We start from the raw sequence: 21598 nt of genomic DNA on the forward strand, positions 1-21598 counted from the left end.
GCTACAATGTGCAAGAGCTCACCAAAATTGGACAGTTGAAGACTGGAAAAATGTTGCCTGGTCTGATGAGTCTCGAATTCTGTTGAGACATTCAGATGGTAGAGTCAGAATTTGGCGTAAACAGAATGAGAACATGGATCCATCATGCCTTGTTACCACTGTGCAGGCTGGTGGTGGTGGTGTAATGGTGTGAGGGATGTTTTCTTGGCACTCTTTAGGCCCCTTAGTGCCAATTGGTCATCGTTTAAATGCCACGGCCTCCCTGAGCATTGTTTCTGACCATGTCCATCCCTTTATGGCCACCATGTCCCCATCCTCTGATGGCTACTTCCAGCAGGATAATGCACCATGTCACAAAGCTCGAATCATTTCAAATGGGTTTCTTGAACATGACAATGAGTTGACTGTACTAAAATGGCCCCACAGTCACCAGATCTCAACCCAATAGAGCATCTTTGGGATGTGGTGGAACGGGAGCTTCGTGCCCTGGTTGTACATCCCACAAATCTCCATCAACTGCAAGATGCTATCCTATCAATATGGGCCAACATTACTAAAGAATGCTTTCAGCACCTTGTTGAATCAATGCCACGTAGAATTAAGGCAGTTCTGAAGGCGAAAGGGCGTCAAACACAGTATTAGTTTGGTGTTCCTAATAATCCTTTAGGTGAGTCTATGTATACAACATCTATATATATATATATATATATATATATATATATATATATATATATATATACAACTTTTTATACGTATTATAATTTGTTAAATGTAATTTTAATAAATTTAAAAAAGAAAAGTGAGATTCGGGCTGTTAATCGGGTGTGTAAACCTTTCTAGATAATTTGGCAGTAGGTGGAACTAATGGTAACAACCGGAAGTGACGCCAGGATGACGGTGCATCTGTCACCGCGGCGACGGTTGTTAAAATCACTGCCGTCGAATAATGCACGGTATCATAACTGAAATACGATATTATGTTGACTTATGAGAGTTATTCTCTGATTTACATCTCAGCGAGGCTCGCGGTGGCCGGGTCAGCCTGTGTGGGTGATCTTCCGTGCTGAAGTATGCTCTTCTCTAGTCGCTAGTATGCAGTGTGCAGCGCTGTCCCTGGACTGAAGTAATTGGTCGCAGTGTCCTGATCATTATGTGCAGCGGGACGCGATGATAAAATGAGTCAAAGTCGCTGCGAAAAGTTATAAATCGTGTTAAGAGGGTAACATGGACTATAGACGCAAGAGGAGACTGACCTTCTTCACGATTGGACTGATCTTCTTACTGAGCGGCATCGAGTACGGTAAGTTCAGTGAGAAGTGTTTACATGGGAGAATTACAGTATCAGCACTTTAACTCTGCATTGATGGTATCAGACGCTAGTAGCCCAGTAAATCAGTTATTGTCATTAATATTAAGATATATTTCAAGCTACTGGTAAGTTACTCCACACTAGCATGACATTACTATGGAAAATGTTGATATTATGGTACCATATCATATCTAACAATTGAAATTCCTTATATCAAAATAAATGGATACATATAAATTTATCAAATAATAATTTGGCAAAATGTATCATGAGAATTTGAATGAATCGATTTGAATTGAAATAATAATTTACCACACGAAGAGAACGAAGAATTGGAAAGCGAATTGATTTAAATGGCATTTGCCATGCATGTATGGAGGACCAGGAGTGCCACTTAAAAATCAAATGAAGATTCAATATATCAATTTAATAATTCACACATAAAAATGTATATAAATAAATCACTTTTAAATTGACAAATTAATAGACATTTATAAAGTTGTTTATTTAATTAGTGTTTTAAATGTATTGCAATAAAACCATAAAACAATAAATAAATAAATCAAAATTAAATGTATAAATAAATAGACGCATTTAAAATTGTTTATTTAATTCATGTTTTAAAACGTAGATTAATAAAACAATAAAAACATACTTAAATAAGTGATTTTAAAGGCACATGTTAAATCACCTTTTTAAAGCATTTGTCAAACCATTTCTCTATCTATTTGCCAAACGCTTTTCTTTTTCGGTTTACCAACTGCTTTTCTTTATCCATTTGTCAATCGAGTTAAAAAAATGCCATTGGACAGTACACACGTGGGAGCAACCAATCACCTTTCGCCCATTTTTCATGCAATACATTTAAAAACACTAATTAAATAAACAACTTTATAAATGTCTATTAATTTGTCCATTTAAAAGTGATTTATTTATATACATTTTTATGTGTGAATTATTAAATTGATATATTGAATCTTCATTTGATTTTTTAAGTATGGAAGGCATTTTCTGCCGAAATTAAATAAATAAATTAAACGATAAAAATTAAAAATAAAACAAGTTTAACCATTTCATTACAGAAAATGGTACGCAGAATATGTGACAAAATTGATAATGAAATTAAATGATTTCATTTTCATTTTCAAGGTGATAGTGCATCATCCCTGTCAAATTGAAAAATAAAATGCAATTGGTGATTTCACGTTTCATTTTCACTACAATCTCGAGACAAGACTGCCAATATTAAAATGAAAAGGCAAAAGTGAAAAGAAACTGCAAATACAGTTTTCACAAAGCTTTTTTATTAACATTCACGCTATAATATATGGAAGGCATTTTCTGCCGAAATTAAATAAATAAATTAAACGATAAAAATTAAAAATAAAACAAGTTTAACCATTTCATTAAAGAAAATGGTACGCAGAATATGTGACAAAATTGATAATGAAATTAAATGATTTCATTTTCATTTTCAAGGTGATAGTGCATCATCCCTGTCAAATTGAAAAATAAAATGCAATTGGTGATTTCACGTTTCATTTTCACTACAATCTCGAGACAAGACTGCCAATATTAAAATGAAAAGGCAAAAGTGAAAAGAAACTGCAAATACAGTTTTCACAAAGCTTTTTTATTAACATTCACGCTATAATAGTGACAGAAATCAAATTCAATTGTAAAGTTTAGTTTTAAATTTTAATCATTTTATTTCCTCTTTTATTTAACAGTTTTGATTTTCGTTTTCATTTTCAAAGACAACCTGTATGCAAATTATATGTTAATGAGTGGGTGTGGTTCGCAACGCCGTTGCGTGGAGGAGGGAAAATGTCGGTTATGACCAGTATAGCAGCAGAGTTAAACCAGCTTGCAAATATTTCGGATGATGATGACTTCATTTCGCTTCGAGTTGAATCTATCTTAGACACACTTGGGCACTTTGCAGCCGTCACAAACTCCGATGTCGATCATCTAGTTGGTAATAATCTAGGTGAGGTTGTGCAGTGCCTTCAGGCAGTAAATTGTCCGGGGAGTCTCGTCGGCCCGGGTCGTCCAAGGTATGACATCCCATTAGAAACGCTAAGGATGTATCTTCTAAATGGTTTTACTGCTCAAGAGGTAGCAAACTTATTCGGAGCGAGCGAGAGAACCATCAGACGGAGGATGAAAGAGCATCATATGAGGTAACAGAACTGAAGCGAACAGCTTTCACCTTGTTGCACGTAACGTTATATTTAAAATGGACCCTTTTCAGTTTTCACGGACTGGTTAAGTTACATTTCCACGTTTAGTAGTAACATCGTAAAAGTCAGCAAAGCGTTTTTCATGTAAAATATATATTGTGCACTTTATTTGTAATTTAATGTAGGCCTACATTAAACGAGACTCCCCGGACAATTTACTGCCTGAAGGCACTGCACAACCTCGGAGTTTGTGACGGCTGCAAGTGCCCAAGTGTGTCTAAGATAGATTCAACTCGAAGCAAAATGAAGTCATCATCACCCGAAATATTTGCAAGCTGGTTTAACTCTGCTGCTATACTGGTCATAATCGACATTTTCCCTCCTCCACGCAACGGCGTTGCGAACCACACCCACTCATTAACATATAATTTGCATACAGGTTGTCTTTGAAAATGAAAACGAAAATCAAAACTGTGAAATAAAAGAGGAAATAAAATGATTAAAATTTAAAACTAAACTTTACATTTGAATTTGATTTCTGTCACTATTATAGCATGAATGTTAATAAAAAAGCTTTGTGAAAACTGTTTGCAGTTTCTTTTCACTTTTGCCTTTTCATTTTAATATTGGCAGTCTTGTCTCGAGATTGTAGTGAAAATGAAACGTGAAATCACCAATTGCATTTTATTTTTCAATTTGACAGGGATGATGCACTATCACCATGAAAATGAAAATGAAATCATTTAATTTCATTATCAATTTTGTCACATATTCTGCGTACCATTTTCTGTAATGAAATGGTTAAACTTGTTTTATTTTTAATTTTTATCGTTTAATTTATTTATTTAATTTCGGCAGAAAATGCCTTCTCCATTAATATTAACATATACTTGTTAAGTTAATGGGAATTTATCGTAATATTAACATATACATGTTAAGTTAATGAGAATTTAACGTAATAACATACTTGTTAAGTTAATGTGAATTTAACGTAATATTAACATACTTGTTAAGTTAATGTGAATTTAACGTAATATTAACATACTTGTTAAGTTAATGGGAATTTAACGTAATATTAACATATACTTGTTAAGTTAATGGGAATTTAATATTAACATATACTTGTTAAGTTAATGGGAATTTAACGTAATATTAACATATAATTGTGACGTTAATTGGAATTTACCGTAATATTAACATATAGTACTTGTTAAGTTAATGTGAATTTAACATAATATTACTTGTTAAGTTTATGGGACTCCAAAGTGCCGACCTGGTTAAACATTCATTAAATTAAACTATTCATATTGCTATGGTTTAAAGAAAAAAGATGTTCTTTATTATTAGTGTGCTATTTTATCTGGATTCCTTATATAAAATAAATGTTGCTAAATGTTTCAGTAGTCTGGAAAATGCCTATTGTAAACCGCCCTTCTTCTTGACTCCATATAATAATAAGGATACTGTCACATTCAACACAAACATATAACGTGATGTTGCTAATAGCCGTGACTGGATTGTTACTTGTTTCTAATACACTTGTTTCTTGTATAAGAGACGTTTTCGGACATTCTTGTCTCAGAATCGCTCTTTGTCTTCAGAGATTCTTCCGATTTTTCATTATAGTGAGTCACAGAAGATTCTGTATTAATAAACTGGTATAAATTACTAAGCTCTGACTAGCTTTAAAGACAATAAGATGATATCATATCAGATGTACCAGTAATATTCACATGCACATGTTTTAATTCCAGCTGTGATCTTGCCCACGATATGGCGGTATCTGCAGACGCTGAGTGCGCCGCCGTACTTCCTTGGCCTCAGCCTATCAGCGTTCAGCTTCAGCGGGCTCCTCGCCGGGCCTCTGTTCGGCCTGTGGTCCGACCGCACGCTCGGCACCAAGAAGATCATCCTGTTCGCCAATGTCTTTGAGATTGTCGGTAAGCCCGAACCTAATGGACACCACGCTTGCAACATCAGTGGCTTGTGGGTAACTTCTTGTTCTGTCTGTCTTTAGGTAATTTCTTGTATTTTATGGGATATTCCAAATGGTTATTGCTCGGCAGTCGTCTAGTTGCAGGTGAAGTTTCAGTCTAATTTCTTTAAGCGTGTGTGTGTGTGTGTGATGCTTTAGTAATGAAACTGGCTTCTGCTGTCCTAGGTATCGGCACTGGTGCTGGATCCTCTATCTTTGGCTTCTTGACTCGAAACACGGCCCCTGAGGACCGCTCGACCGTGTTCGCTGCCGTCATGGCCTGCCGTCAGGCGGGGCTTCTTATTGGTAGGTGCAAAACAACCATTAACAACCAAACATGGGAATTAGAGTTGTGCAATGAACATAGTCGAGACCCTTTTAGACTCAGCAACTATTCTGCTGAACACAAAAAAGGGGTATGATGCTATTATTTAATTTATTGGGTGTAGAATAGAATAGGCTTACATGCTTTAAAGGGATAGTTGACTTTAAAAATTAACTTGTTTGGTATGTTTTATCTTACCTCAAGGGCATCCAAGATGTAGGTGTCTTTGTTTCCACAGTATTTTCAATTTTGATATTTTCAGGTTAAACCGTTCTTGTCTGTCAGTCATATAATGGAGGTCTATGGTCACCACCTCAAAGAGCATGCACAGAGAAGTCCAGATTAAACATGATTTAATGACTCGTAAATGTAAGTACACATTGATGGCCTAAGACACGAAACGAGCGGTTTGTGTGAGAAAACCAACAGTATTTATATCGTTTTTACCTCTTGTAATCACAGCTATGTCCAACTGTTCTGACGGCACGGGCGCTTCGGTCTGCGCATGCGCCGGAAGTGATCGCTTGCGCGTCTACGTCACTCATTCTTTATACAAAGATTTCGGAAGTTTTATTTTTCACTGCGAAGATCTAAACATATTTAGATATACAGGAAATCGCAATGGAAGACGATTTCGATATATCAACAGACGTCGTTAATTTTTTTTTCCCCCCCGCAACCGCGCAAGAGATCACTTCTGGCGCTTTCTGGTGCTTGCGCAGACCGAATCGCCCTCGCCCTCAGATCTCTTGGACGTGGCTGTGGTTACAAGAGGTAAAAACGATATAAATACTGTTCGTTTTCTCACACAAACCGCTCGTTTCGTGTCTTAGGCCATCAATGTGTACTTACATTTACGAGTCATTAAATCATGTTTAATCTGGACTTCTCTATGCATGCTCTTTGAGGTGGTGACCATAGACCTCCATTATATGACTGACAGACAAGAACGGTTTGACCTAAAAATATCAAAATTGAAAATACTGTGGAAACAAAGACGCCTACTTCTTGGATGCCCTTGAGGTAAGATAAAACATATCAAAAATTAATTTCAAAGTGAACTATGCCTTTACTGCTAATTTGTTTTTCACATACTGTACATTATTGCAGCACCTCTATTCCCAGCCTGTCTGAAACGCGCTGATTTATTCAAAGCCCCTCCTTTTGAAAAGCTCAGTGCTGTGATTGGCCAGCTGACCCAGTGCGTTGGTTGTGATTGGTCGAACACCTCCGGCGTGTGTCGGAAATGTATTGCCCCATACGCCGCCTTCACACTGGCAGTTGAAATCAGCTCTGATACAGCTTCGAAACGGCCGGAAGTCATTCATTTCCTTTGGCGATTCGCAGACCGCGTGCGAATGGGTCCGAAACGGGTCCGACCGAGTGCGGTGCAGAAAAAGTCGTGTCAGTTGGTCATCCTGATGCGTTCGAAAAATGTAACTCTTGCGAAAGGCGGTTCCAGCGGAAGTTAGCGTTGCTATGGTACTGATAAACAAACCTGAATTCTTAACTTTTAATAAAATAAATGATTTTATAATGAAAAATTGTCATTTAATTTTTTGGATTTTCATGATTTTCTAACGTTATTAGGACAGTTAATGCAATTAAAATGTATAATTAAATATTGTGGCCGTTTTCCCACACTCCGCTCATTCACATACAGCCAGAAAATTCCATGATGGCATATCGTCGGCTGGTCAATGCGCTTGCTGTGGCTGGAGACGCAAGCAGAAAAAGAAGAGATCTAATCTCTCCACCATTTGTTCTACTCTTCCAAAGCTTTTCAGTGGTGTAGTTCGCCGTCCGCTGGGGCCGGCGGCGTTACCGTAGGAACTCAAAACACACAGTTAAAGGGATAGTTCACCCTAAATTGACAATTAAATCATAATTTACTCACCCTGGTGTAGTTCTAATACCGTTCCAAAATAAAAGTTTGTGTTTACATTTATGTTTACGTTTATAATATATGTGTGTGTACTGTGTTTCATTATTTTGTATAGATACACACACATGCATTTATGTTTAAGAAAATTGATATTAACTTTTTTGCTCACCAGCCACTGTGGCTAGTAGTTTTCCAAAGTCACTTAGGAATTTCACTGCCCACAGTTTGGACACCGATCCCATAGGGGAATAATTACCACTATAACTACTAACTATAATATATAGATATTTTTAATAGCATCTCATAATTTGGCCGTCGGTATATTAGGCTACTGTCACTTTAAGACCTGACGCACGGACCCATTATACAGTTTTTATATGGCCTATAAATCTGCGGGAATGAGTAAAAGGATGCTCAATGGTGTTAATTTAGTGTTTTCCGCATGCTGACTTTTGTCTTCTAGGTCCCGCGTTCAACATCTTTCTCCGGCTCTGTGACTTCCAGGTCGGGCCTTTCACAGTGAACAAATTCACGTCCCCAGGGGTGAGAGACTGAAGCTTCATCGCTGAGCGCGTTTGCGCACACATCCCCCTGACGGATCTGTTGTGTTTTTCAGCTCTTCATGTGTCTGCTGTGGATCCTCCTTCAGTTCGTAGTGCTGTTCATGTACTGGGACTTCACTCCTGAAGACGACAGGCGTCAGAGGAACGGAGAGGTGCGGGGCGACCTGGAGGAGGAGGACAGCGAAGAGGCCAAGCCTTTGGTTGGGCCCAACGAGCTCACCGGGTCGTACGGGACGGTCACCAGCGTCCAGTCCAGAGCCTCTTCAGTGGCCAATGGAGAAGTGACTTGTGCTTCCCCTCCACCGGAGGACGTCAGCTCCAGTCCCCTTAAGAACTTCAGTGCCAGCCGAGGTGAACGCAAAAATGCATATTCTCAAAATCTGAAAAAAATTAACCTTAATTTGAACTAGTCAATTAGTTTGTCTGTCCTAAAGTCGGCATGAAATGGAAGTTGCGCGAGTCTTTTCTTCCCTTTTGTGACGTATATCCCAGGAAAACAGCACATGAACAAGAACAAATGCAGCAAACAAATAAATACAGCAATATTCCATAAAACAACAAATGTTCATTTTGATTTCTAATGACGTTTAAGTTCTTTTTAGCTTGTGTGACCTATAAAATTTATATTAAACATTCTATTATGGAGGATTTTTTTAAATGGGAATTTAAAATTTAGAGTGTTTTTTTGTTTGTTTTTTTAAATCAAATGAGACCATTTTCATCCACTTACTCCAATGTATGTGTGTAGGACACCATTTTAAAGTCAGGTATGCCCAATTCTTTTAGCAATCCAAAATGGAGACTTCAAAAGTACATTTGGAGACACCAGTGACTCCTTTTAGATAAATATCAATAACGTTTTTAGAACGAGTTATCCAAAAAAAAAATCGTTTTGCCCCTGTTTACAGCTACAAAAGAAACATTCTGAAGGGAAATACACCAAACAGATCCTAAATTATAATATAAATATAATATAAATCTGACTTTTTATCCTAAAATTGTGAATAAAGACAATAAGATATATGGAATATTCCACCACTGTGTTAAAATTTAGAGTGGTTTTTTTTTTATCAAATGAGACCATTTTCATTCATTTACTCCAATGTATGTGTGTAGGACACCATTTTAAATTCAGGAATGCCCAATTTTTTTTAGCAATCCAAAATTGAGTTTATTGATAAATATCAATAACTATTTTTTTCAATGAGTTATCAAAAAAAAAAAAAATTCCCCTGTTTACTGCCACCTAGTGGAATCGAAAGAAACTTTCAGAAGAGACAGACAAAACAGGATCAAAGTTGCAGATTTTCAAAAGAAAAAAAAGTATAAAAAATGAGATTTTATGTGTTTATCAAAAAATTGTGAATAAATACAATAAAATATATGCAATATTCCACCACTGTGTTAAGATTTAGAGTGTTTTCTGTAAAATGGGACCATTTTTATCCATTTACTCCAATGTATGTGGGCAGGACGCTCTTTTAAATTCAGATATAATCGTCTAAAAAATTCAAAATATGCTGCAGAGTTGAAGTGGTTAATTGGAATTGAAATTGAATTTGCCACACATTCCATAAAATGTTGTATTGGAATTTGAATCGATTTAAATTGATTTGATTTAGAATTTAAATTGAAGTTTCCACCGAAAATGCAGCATTCTTCTCCATAGAATTTTTAATTGGAATTTTAATCCATTTTAATTTGATTCTAGCTGAATTGAAATGGAGACATTTATGAATTTAGTGGAATTTATTGAATTTTATCAGCCAATTGCAGTTTAAAATACTAAATATATGTATTGCTTTATTTTGATTTGGTATGCTAATAGGATTACTGTAGAATTATTTTATTAGACTTTCAAAACTGCTTTACTTAAAGGAGAAAGATCTTAGCTTGTTAGATGTTTGTGTGGTGCTGTAGAAAAACACACTTAATGCTCATTAGTTTGAATCTCACGTTATATGAATTAAAATGTCAAACTAGGCTTCCAGATTCATAGTTTACCAACTGTATAATAAAATCCAGTTTATTGTACTCTACATTTCTGTATATGAATCATCTTGGTTTCGTTTACATGTGTGTGTTGTGTGTCATCTTAACTTCCAGAGTTCATCAGAGAGGAGGTGGTTGTGCTGTTGGCAGCTCAGTTTATCACACTGTTTAATCAGACCGCTCTAGAGGTACACGCACACTTCACAATTTTGAATTTGAATTGATTGAATTTTATTTGATTTGAATTCCAATTGAGTTTGCCACACATTCCACAGAATGTTGAGCTGAAATTTGAATGGATTTGGATTTGAATTGAATTAAAATCATGACAGGATCATGATCATAATTTACTCACCCCCATGTCATCCAAGATGTGCATGTCTTTCTTTCTTCAGTCGAAAAGAAATTAAGGTTTTTGATGATTTTTCTCCATATAATGGACTTCAAAGGGGACCAAACGGTTCAAGGTCCAAAAGACAGTTTCAGTGCAAACTGCAAACTGTTCAAAGGGCTTTAAACGATTCCAGACGATGAATAAGGGTCTTATCAAGCGAAACGATCGCTCATTTAAAAAATAAATAACAAAGTTTAAGTTTTATAAGCTCAAATGCTCACCTTGCTCTGTTCTGTGATGCGCATTCGTGACTCTCATATTCGAACTCGTTCATGAAAATGAACAAATCTTTTTCCGAGTCAATTTGTTCATGTCGTTCGTTGAATCAACCAAATGACTCGAAAAAAAGATTTGTTCACTTTGATGAACGAGTTCGAATATGAGAGTCACGAATGCGCATCACAGAACAGAGCAAGGCGACCATTTGAGCTTATAAAACTTAAACTTTATTATTTATGTTTGAAATGACCAATCGTTTCGCTTGATAAGACCCTTATTCATCGTCTGGAATCCTTTAAAGCCCTTTGAACAGTTTGTAGTTTGCACTGAAACTCTCATTTGGACCTTGAACCATTTGGTTCCCATTGAAGTCCATTATATGGAGAAAAATCCTGGAATGTTTTCATCAAAAACCTTAATTTCTTTTCCACTGAAGAAAGAAAGACATGGACATCTTGGATGACATGGGGGTGAGTAAATTATCAGCAAAAGTTTTTTTTTAAAGTGAACTACTCCTTTAAATTCAATTTCAATTACTATTTTGCATCAAATTAGTCACCTCATTTCAATGGTTAATTCAGGCATTTATAGCTTTTATTTATCCGTGGCTGTTAGTAAGTTCACCGTTGTCCCTCTAGACTATGGTGACTCCTCTGACGCAAAAGTTCTTTAACTTCGGCGAGCTGGAGAACAGCATCATGTACTGCATATGTGGCGTGGAGGTGATCGCGGGCTTCGTGTTCGTGCGCTGGCTGAGCAAGCGTGTGGCGGAGCGAGTCGTGCTGGCCGTCGGCCTCATCCTCTGCAACATCTCCTGCGTCTGGTGCCTGATCTTCCTGGCCAATCCTCAGGGTGAGGAAAAGGAGCACGCCGTCTCGCATGTTGCGCTCAGAAGCTGGGAAATCCCACACGGCTCACACACGTTTCTTTGGTTTAGGTGGATTTGCGTGGCAGCTGGCGGAGTTCATCATTGGTGTTTTCCTTCAGGTCCTGGGCCTTCCTTTTGTGGCCGTTGCCCAGGTCTCGCTCTTCTCCAAAATTACATCACAGAAGACGCAAGGTCAGTTAGTGGTAAAAAAAAAAATGAAGTGAAACGAAACGCATTACAATGCATTGAATTCTGAAATGATCACTATTAGTGGCCTCCATCTTCTGTTAGTGAAGCGCTCTGGCTTTTTTTTAAAGGGGTGGTTGATTATGATTTCACTTTTCTAACTTTTGTTAGTGTGTAATGTTGCTGTTTGAGCATAAACAACATCTGCAAGGTTACGACGCTCACAGTTCAAAGCAAAGGGAGATATTTGCTTTTACAGAAATGGCTTTTTAAGGACTACAGCAAACGGCTGGTAGGGACTACACAAGCTTCCTCCCGGGTTAGTGACATCACTAACCCTAAAACTTACATAAACCCCGCCCCCAGAACGCGATTTATTGATTGACAGAATATGCTAATCAAGAAGATGGTTAAAGGGTTAGCTTGGTATTTTACACTCCATTGACTTGACTTGGTACATATACAACCATTTTGTAGGTTGGGGGGTGCTAACACAGAAACCGAAAACTCGGGACAGGGTTAAGCTAACCCTAACCCTAACCCATTTGTCCAAATTTCAGTCTTAACCGTTCTATTTCATCATAAATGATCTTAAAACAGGGCTTTAGTTGTAAAATACCGAACTAACCCTTTAACTCCACATCAGCAACATAAATTCATCAACTAAACATTCAGAAATGTCCTATTACATTCAACATGTTGTCACTTCTTCTTACGTCTCTCCATCTTTGGGCTAAAAGGCTAAAAGTTTTTGAAATTTTCAGTGGGTGTCTGCGTGAGGTAATCGGAGCTGCTAACACGAGCACACACTCACATACACACACACACACACTGGCCTTCTGTGCTGGGAGCAGCAGCTCATTTGCATTTAAAGGGACACACACACAAATGGCGCGTTTTTGCTCACCCTCAAAAAGTGACAATTTTAACATGATATAAAAAAAATTTGGGCTGTCAGTTAAACACGTTATTAACTGCTTTAACGCAAACCCATTTTAACGACGTCAATTTTTTTTATTGCGCGATTAACAGCCTTTTTGCCCTAGCAAACTTTGTAGTTTTTTTGCACTGTGCTATGAAACCCATTCATTTCATTGGCTTGTGCCGCGCGAGTGCTTTGTTGACCAAAGCGCAAGCGGATCTAGACCGTAAACAAAACAACAGGCACGCCGCACACACTCGTTTGGGCTTGCGAGCCGGCCAAATAGTTGGTTAACGTTAAGTTTTGAGTGGATGGCGAGCGCGAGACGCTGAAATGGATGCCAATTAGATTCTGAATGGAAAGTTTACTTTAAAAATTTGTAGGGCCCTATAAAATCCGTTTTATTTTTTCCCAAATTCTGTTATATTTTTTCCCAAATTCCGTTTTTTCCGTTTTAATTTTTGCAAATTCCGTTTTTTACGTTTTAATTTTTGGGAATTCAGTTTTTTTTACTGTTATTTTACTTGTAAAAAGAGCTTTTAATGTTAATGATTAAAATGTACACAATTAAAATAGGCATTTACTCTTAAAATGACAAATACTGCATGATGCAACATAGCACTGCACTCTAAGTACTTTAAGTAACAACAAAATATGGTTATGAGCTTTAAAATGTCCTGTAAAATAAATTATATTAGTTTATATAAGTTAAAATAAAAGTCACACTCTAGCTGCGTCGTAATGTGCATACTATCCATCCTAAATAGTATGTGACATTACTGTCAATACTATTTCTGGCATAGTTTGCACATTGGGATGCAGCTTCTGTCGAGCGCGCTCTCGGACACACTCGGTTTCTCTCACGCGCACTGTTGAGCGTGCTGTCTCGTCTCTCTCGCGCGCTCTCGACTCGGGCACACACTCGGTCCGGCACATCATAGACAGACGTGGACGGAGGGGACTTTGTGTTTGCGTGTGTGCGACGAGTTTCTTAACTTTTTCGCCGACGAAAGCAGAGCCGTGGAGAGCCGCTTCGCCATGCTTTCAGTGGAAATACGGCTGTTGTTTTGATGCCGTCATGAGCTGAAATGACGGGAGGGGTTGTGTCGCCCAGATTTGCTTCCCCGTCTCTCTGCATTTTCCCCAGACATACGTTCTTCTCCCACACAAAAAAAACGAATTTTATTCCAAATATGTAAAATTCTGCGAAATTCCGTATTAACACTAGATTCCGCAGACTGATCTCATGAAGTAGCGTGTGTATGACACGCCAATTCGTATTTCCATTTTTGGCGTGCTATCAAGACGCATAATCGCCTTTCAGGGTGTTTATGAACGCCGTTGACTTAACGTTATATAAATATATGACTTACCTCAACCCCGTCCCTAAACCTAACCATCACTGGGGTTAATGGCATTTATGACTGTTCCCTTTCCGTCCTAGGTAAAAAAAAGATATGACTTACCTCAACCCCATCCCTTAACTTGACCGTCAACTGGGGTTAATGGCATTTATGACTGGAGATTTGACTGCGTGTACAGACACGTGGAATGACGCGGACGTTAATGGCGTAGACATATACGCATACACGCGGACACACGCGGATAGCACAAAATGCGTGGAGATAACACGCCACCTGACTCGAAAGTGGCGTATATGTTTACGCAAAAGTCATGATGTCATGTTGGATTCCGCGTTAATTGGCCAATTCCGCGATTCCGTTCACGATTCCGTGATCGCGGAAATTATAGGGCCCTAAATTTGCCAAATGGTTAAACTGACAAGACCAAAGTGATCTGTGTGTTTTGTCGTTGTGAACTGAGCTATCATCATCACAGCACGCCCAGTCTAAAACAGCACTTGATGATGGCCAAGCACACACACAGAGCTGATGCGAATTCTCCGCCCCCTTGTCAATATCAGGACCTTTTCAGTGTTTCTTTCACCCTTTTATTGATGGACAGTGTTACATTGTGTGACAGATTATTTGCTCCAAGTGTTTGAACACAGTATATGGCAATGTTGTTTTCAATAAAAAAACATTTGCACAAAGCAAGCCGATCCACTTTTCCATGTTGATAAGAGCATTAAAATGAGAAAAAATAATAATGTGACAAAGAAATCAAGTGACATTTAGAATAGATAAAAATGTGCGATTATTTGCAATTAATCGCGAGTTAACTATGACATTAATGCGATTAATCGCGATTAAATATTTTAATCGTTTGACAGCACTAAAAAAAATATCTGTGGGGTATTGTGCTAAAACGTCACATATGCATTCTAGGGACATTTGAGACTAGTTTTACATCTTGAGAAAAGGGCATTAAACCACCCCTTTAAACTTTTAGGCAAGGCTTTGTCAAGCAAAGTTCATCTAGACAAACTTTTCTAGTTTTTCTGGTTGTCTAGTCGATGTTTGCTTAGACGAAGGGCTTGTTTGTTTGTTCTCAGGATTCAGCCAGGGGATCCGCCGCTCTGTCGGAGGACTGGCCACCATCCTCGGTCCTCTCTGGGCCGGCGGCCTGACCTCTAACCTCTATGTGATGATGGGGGTGATGATGGGTCTGCTTGTCCTGCTCACCGTGAGTCTTGTTTGGAGAATCTAGTGCACACATGAGAGTGTGAAGACACACGATTAAGACAGCTAAACGCTAACTGCTTGTGAATGATTGACAGATCATGATGGTGGTGTCGTATGAGCGTCTGGTGGAGCCTGTAACGGTGGACAGTCCGACAGACGCTGAATCTGAAGACTGACAGGTACGCCACACCTTGAGCTTTCGACTGCCCGCTTCTCACATTTTTTAGATGCATAGATGTGTGAATGGCCACGAAATGGGAGAAAAAAACCAAAGGTCCGTCTAGCGCATGTTTCCATTGAAAATAATGGAAAAGCATCGCAGTGGAATTCTGTGGAAACAACCGTGTTGTTTCTTCTGTTTTGTTGTTGTCTGGAGTATCTGAAGCATTCGTTGTAAAGGCTCCGCCCACTCCTGGAAAGGGGGAGGGGAGCAGCAGCTCATTTGCTTTTCAAGATACACACATGGAAACGGTGTGTTTTTGCTTCCACCCAAAAAGGGGCATTTTGGGAATGGTGTAGTAAATGATCTGTGGGGTATTTTGAGGAGAAATGTCACAGACACATTCTGGGGCCTAAAAGGTTACCTTGCTTACATGACTTAGGCCCGTTTACACGAAGGGAAGACGCAGATACTTCCTTCAGGGTTCCCGCGGGGTCTTAAAAAGTCTAAAATTTAAAAACCATTGCTAAAGTATTGTGTTCTAGGTCCTAAATCATTTTAAACGCGTCTTAATTTTTTTTTATACGTCCATGTAAATCCCATTGAAATGCTCCCGCAGCGCTTTGGAATGTTTTTTTATTTTATTTTTTTATTCCATGGTTGTAGTTCTTTTATTTTTCTTGTTCAAATATAATTCGCACTATTATGGCTACAAAATAGTAGGGGTGCACGATTCAGAAAATGTCACGATTCGATTCGATACCGATTTTTTTGTCTCGAGATTCGATTCAAAATCGATTTTCGATTCAAAAACGATTCTCGATTCAAAAAACGATTTGCTTTTTGAAATGCTTTTTCCTATGTGATTGATTGCAGTAGACATAATTTAAAAGAAAAGTTTGATATTACTTATATATATATATATATATATATATATATATATGTCTTCATACAAAAAACTTTTGCAACTAAAAAGTGCAAAGTGCCAAGCTTTGGCCAGCTTTTAAATACATTTAATTCAAGTTTAAAATAAAACTTAAATAAAAAGCTTTTACATTTAGCTTTAAAGTGCTGTAGTCAGATCAAACAAACAATTATGCTAAATGTGGTTTAAGGAGTAGGCCTACTTCAGCTATCAGGTTGACTGTTGAAATGTGAACTCGACTGGGCACATTGAATTTCCTAAAAATATATACTAATTTCATAGAACCCTTGCGAAAATATTTTAAATAGATTTAAAAAAGCCACCGCTACTGGTAACATCTATGGTTAGATTGATTTGTTTAGATCCAGTGAAGTCGTTCATAGGCGCGTAATTTGCGGGTATCTCCAGTTAACTAGCAGAGCATTCATTTAGGTCGCTATTAAATAAGAGACCTGTTGTTTTTGAAATCAAGCTGAGCGCTCGTGTCCGCTGCGATCAGTGTCATGGATACAGTGTTCTCTGTGGCTCGCGCAGTCTTCTCTCGGACGCACGCTTCAATCTATCGCCGTTGTGGAGACTCCGGTGAAATCACAAAATAAAATGCACACAAACGTGATGAACATATTCGGTTTTGATGAGAGAGAGAAAAAACTATACGAGTGCGGTTTAGAACCCGTAACCTCTGACACGCTTGGCAAAAGATCTACAGAACTCAAACATAAGATCTGCGGATCGATGCATTTATTTACGGATTGAGCAGAGTGGCTGCACAGTTTGACCAGCGGGCGGCAAGAACTTGCAATAACTATTTATCAGACCGGCCCTCACAACCTCGAAACCATAGAAACACTACCGGACCACCGGTAAAAGTCTCGACTCACCCGATTGCCACTCCACCCCTGCACGCCATTAAAAAATATAGCCTATATATATGAATCGATTTTTGGAATTCTATGAATCGATTCTGAATCGGTAAAGATTGAATCGCGATTCAAATGTGAATCGATTTTTTTGCACACCCCTACAAAATAGACCAACATGCAATAGCCAATCAGTTTTGAGGTTTCATGATATTGGCGCGTATCACAGATACCACAGGCAGACACAAAACTGATCTTATTCAGCTATGGGGAAGTGGAAGTTTAGCGATACTTGGCTTAAAAAATCTGAATTTTGGATCAGATTTTGCTGATTTGGATTTTGCTTTGGGTCAGAGCCAACACTAAAAGCGGAGGTGCTCTGGGTTCTCCACACGGTGACAAGACGCCAGTCCTACATTGTTTGAAACGATGATTCCAGACTCTGACATCGCTAAATCGTTAATTAATAATTGTTATTCAAGCAATGTATGTGTCGTGACCAACTCAATGGCCCTCATTTATCAAAAGTGCGTACACCAAATTTCCAGCGTACACCTTGCGTACACCCAAAACCACGGTGACTTTGAGATTTATCAATATGGACGTTGGCGTACGGCACGCTCAAATCCTACACCAGCTCAGGAGGTGGTGTGCGCACGTTAGTGAGGAAATGCGGAGAAAAATTCCTAACACCACTTAACGCACTGAAAAGATATGATTATGGCCCACTGTAAAAAAAAAACAACAACATGGTAATTATAAACTTTGGTGTTTATTTTTGTGCAACGTGGACTTCAATGTTTAATTTGTGTGACTTTAAAAAAAAGCATTTGATTTGTAAGCATATGTATTCCTTCAGTTGCGAGCCTGTGGACTTTACCCTGCCGTTTCAGGATTATCCCGACAGGTGCGCACGGACACGGTTCGGTAATAAAAGGCTTTTATTGACCAAAAAAATAATTCAGACTGACAAAATAATAAAAAATAGCTACATTCTTCTTCTTTTAAATAATAATAATAATACAAATAATAATAACGACATCCTTCTTCTAAATAACAATAAGCGTCATTAATACAAATCATATAGGCCTAATAATAAGAATATTACAAATTGTCTTGCAATTATTAATGTGAATGAATGGTACTTCACATCACATCATCATCATCACTATTATACATGTGACGTGATTCGAAATTGAATGCTAATTTCAAAAGACGTGCTGTAAAATAATGCATTGTGATAGGTCATTTCGGCTCCACGTCGGAGAAGTTTCTCTTCTTTGCCGTCTTCCGTGTGTCCATGGCGTAAAATGAGGGCGTGGGGGGAGCGGAGACTTGAATATTTAGGGGCGTGTTATTCTAATGACGATCGTTTTCGGCCACGGGATTTATCAAGGGCAGGCATTGCGTACACCTGGATTTCAAAGGTACGCACATCTTCATAAATCAGGCGGTGAGAGGAGCGTAAGCATAATATTACGCCAAAATATACGCCCGTTTCTACGCAACAATGATAAATGAGGGCCAATGAGTGTTACCAACATGAACTGTGTAGAGTGCCCTCTGGTGGACAAACTATACAACTCCAACACTCATGACATGGTTCAAGCGTGTTTCGTCCGTTTTTATTTTATTTTTGAAATATTCATTTATCGGCCATTATAACTGACGATACCGATAGTTTGGAAAATGCCTAATATCGGCCGATAATATCGGCCTGCCGATATATCGGTCTGTCTTAATGGGCTATATGCACGCATAAGTTCCGCATTTGACGCAAGGATGCTCGTCTGTTTCCGGTTGTGGAGATTAAAGCGGAGGAAAACCGAGGAAAACGGGATTATGGCGGAGACTTCAAAATTTACTGTCCCCGTCTTTGAAACGAAACTTTCATACGTTTAGATGTAATTTTATATATAGTTATGTTTATTTAATATAATTTTAAAAAGAAGCATAAACACAACGAGGGGTGTCTGTTTTATCTGTTTTTGTGACTAACGTTTCTTTAGTTTATATATGGAGTATAAAATTCAATATAAATTCTCGGTTTTGCATTGGACTCTATGATCGGCGGAAGTTATCGAGCATCCTTACACCTTCACCGGAAATACCGCCGTGCATAGAGCCCATAAAGGACCATCAGCCTTAAATAAATAAATAATTAATTTGTTTCTAGGTGTGTGCCGCTGTTGGTGAGCAAGCTGTTTATTGAACTCCAATAAATCTTTTGGAAGCGGTCAAGGGTTGATTCACCGGTGACTACTGAAGAGAATCTGCATTTACTGCACGAACAAAAGTAAGTGGCGGTGAATGCAGCCTTCAGGAGTCGGGTAAGAACAACATGACTACGGGAAGCGAGGAGGGTCTTCATCTCTGCTCTATGCAGAGTCTGATCAAGACAAAGACTTTATACATCTACATTTCTACTATATTTCCTGTGGAAATTGCAGTAGATCAAATGTTTTATGATTAAGAATGAACAGGGCACATTCAGAGGGAACATCCATGTGTTTCATGATGATTTTATAGTAATAAAGAGATTTATGCATTAAGTTTAGGGTTATAGATTTTGGAGCTGCTGATTGATGATTGAAAAAAATATATTATTACTAATATGTTTTTGAAATGATGAATTGGGTCATGGGTCAATTTTAGATAGCATTAATTTCCTTTTTTTTCTCATTTGATAAGACTTCTGCTACTTTCAAACGTCATATTTTAACACCTCAGGCCTAAACTACCATATTATGTAGATTATAATTGAAGAAGAAATAATAACCTCATTACATTTCTTTCTCAAAAATATTTTTGAAACTCTGTTACATCTGAAATGTTTTGGGGTTGAATGTTACAGGATTCAAAATCAGAATATTTCTCATTTAAGCATATATATATATATATATATATATATACTATTCATGATCCTGGATTATCAAAATATATAAAATATTACTAAAATAAAGAAACCAGTGAAAGCACAAAATTAAAATTTATTAGAAATTTTAATTATTATATATTTTTTTTAATATCCCTTTAAAATGCATCAGTGTTTAATAGGGACATACTCATTGTACTGTATTCAGATAAATAAAAACTTAAACATTTCATTATGTTTGTGTTGATAAAATATTAAATAGATGTTAATAGCCTGTTCAACTGTGTAGAATACAGCATTACACCAACCGTACACTAGAGGACACCCTTAACCCAGAACAAAACATCAGAAACCTTTAAGAATGAGAAATATTGTGGTATTTCTGAATCCATGATCATTTAATACATCTCTTTTTTCTCATTTGCTTTAGCTGATTGTAAAATGCCAGTATTTGTTAGTGAAATTGCAATGATGATCACTATGCAACGACATTAATAATCTGTCAATTCATGTTTATAAGAATGACATTATAGTTTTTGATTTGTTTTTTCATATTTTGTCATTCACAAACATAGAATGAATATAATTGTTGTTTTAACACATTTAATATATGTGTCATAATGTTTTTCATGAATTTGCACTAATTAAGTGTGTGGCCAGATATATAGCTTTATGTGGAACCAACCATATTTATTTATTTTTTATGTGTATTAATTTAGTTTTTAGTGCAATTATATGTCTTGTGTTTTAAACTTTTGATTAATTTACATTGGTCACAATTTATTTTGTCAGATTTTTATTTGACAGGGGTTCATTAATACAAAATATTTTTTTTTTTATCCTAGAGACACAATGCTCTTTAATTGAAAATAAAATTAAATTAAAAAATAAATAAAATAAAATAGCTTCTTAAACATTTCCATGCCGGACTTAACGGAGTCTGTGTCAGCCATAAAATGCAATGTTTGACTCCTCTCTCTGAGGATTTGATGTCTTTTCTTTTGTTTTATGTTATCTTTCTCCCATGAAACCTATTTTTACCCCACACCTCTTAATAAACTGACCTTGGAAAAATGTTGCCAGGATGGATACATTTGGATGATTCAGTTCTGTTCCAAATCTCAATTTCTTTCTATTTTCTTTATCTTTATAAAAATAAGAATGCTCCTTTTATATAATATCACATTTTGGTTAAAAATATTAATTAGAAAAAAAACTGTATATAATCAGTATCTAAACATGTATTTTTTGTTGTTATTGTTGCATATTTCTATTTATTTTCATTATAAATTATAATGAAGGCAAAATAATTTTAAATGAAAATTTGAACTGAAAAAATAACCAGATGTTTTCCAGCAAGATTTGGGGCATG

At 37.2% G+C, this 21598-nt stretch overlaps 1 protein-coding gene across 1 annotated transcript; it reads left to right on the plus strand.

Annotated features, from left to right (window-relative positions):
* The first annotated feature begins 875 nt into the window (after positions 1 to 875).
* mfsd8l1 (major facilitator superfamily domain containing 8-like 1) lies at positions 876 to 21300 on the plus strand. The gene is made up of 12 exons (XM_089117823.1): positions 876 to 1300; positions 5247 to 5432; positions 5510 to 5572; positions 5654 to 5773; positions 8141 to 8220; positions 8294 to 8591; positions 10347 to 10420; positions 11484 to 11697; positions 11783 to 11905; positions 15277 to 15407; positions 15502 to 15585; positions 19528 to 21300. The coding sequence occupies exons 1-11, from the start codon at positions 1225 to 1227 to the stop codon at positions 15580 to 15582; spliced, it is 1446 nt and encodes a 481-aa protein (XP_088973949.1). The 5' UTR covers positions 876 to 1224; the 3' UTR covers positions 15583 to 15585; positions 19528 to 21300.
* The last annotated feature ends 298 nt before the right edge of the window (positions 21301 to 21598 follow it).

This window comes from Pimephales promelas, chromosome 2 (assembly GCF_988280905.1).
Source record: "Pimephales promelas chromosome 2, fPimPro1.hap1.1, whole genome shotgun sequence".
NCBI classification, from domain to species: Eukaryota; Metazoa; Chordata; class Actinopteri; order Cypriniformes; family Leuciscidae; genus Pimephales; species Pimephales promelas.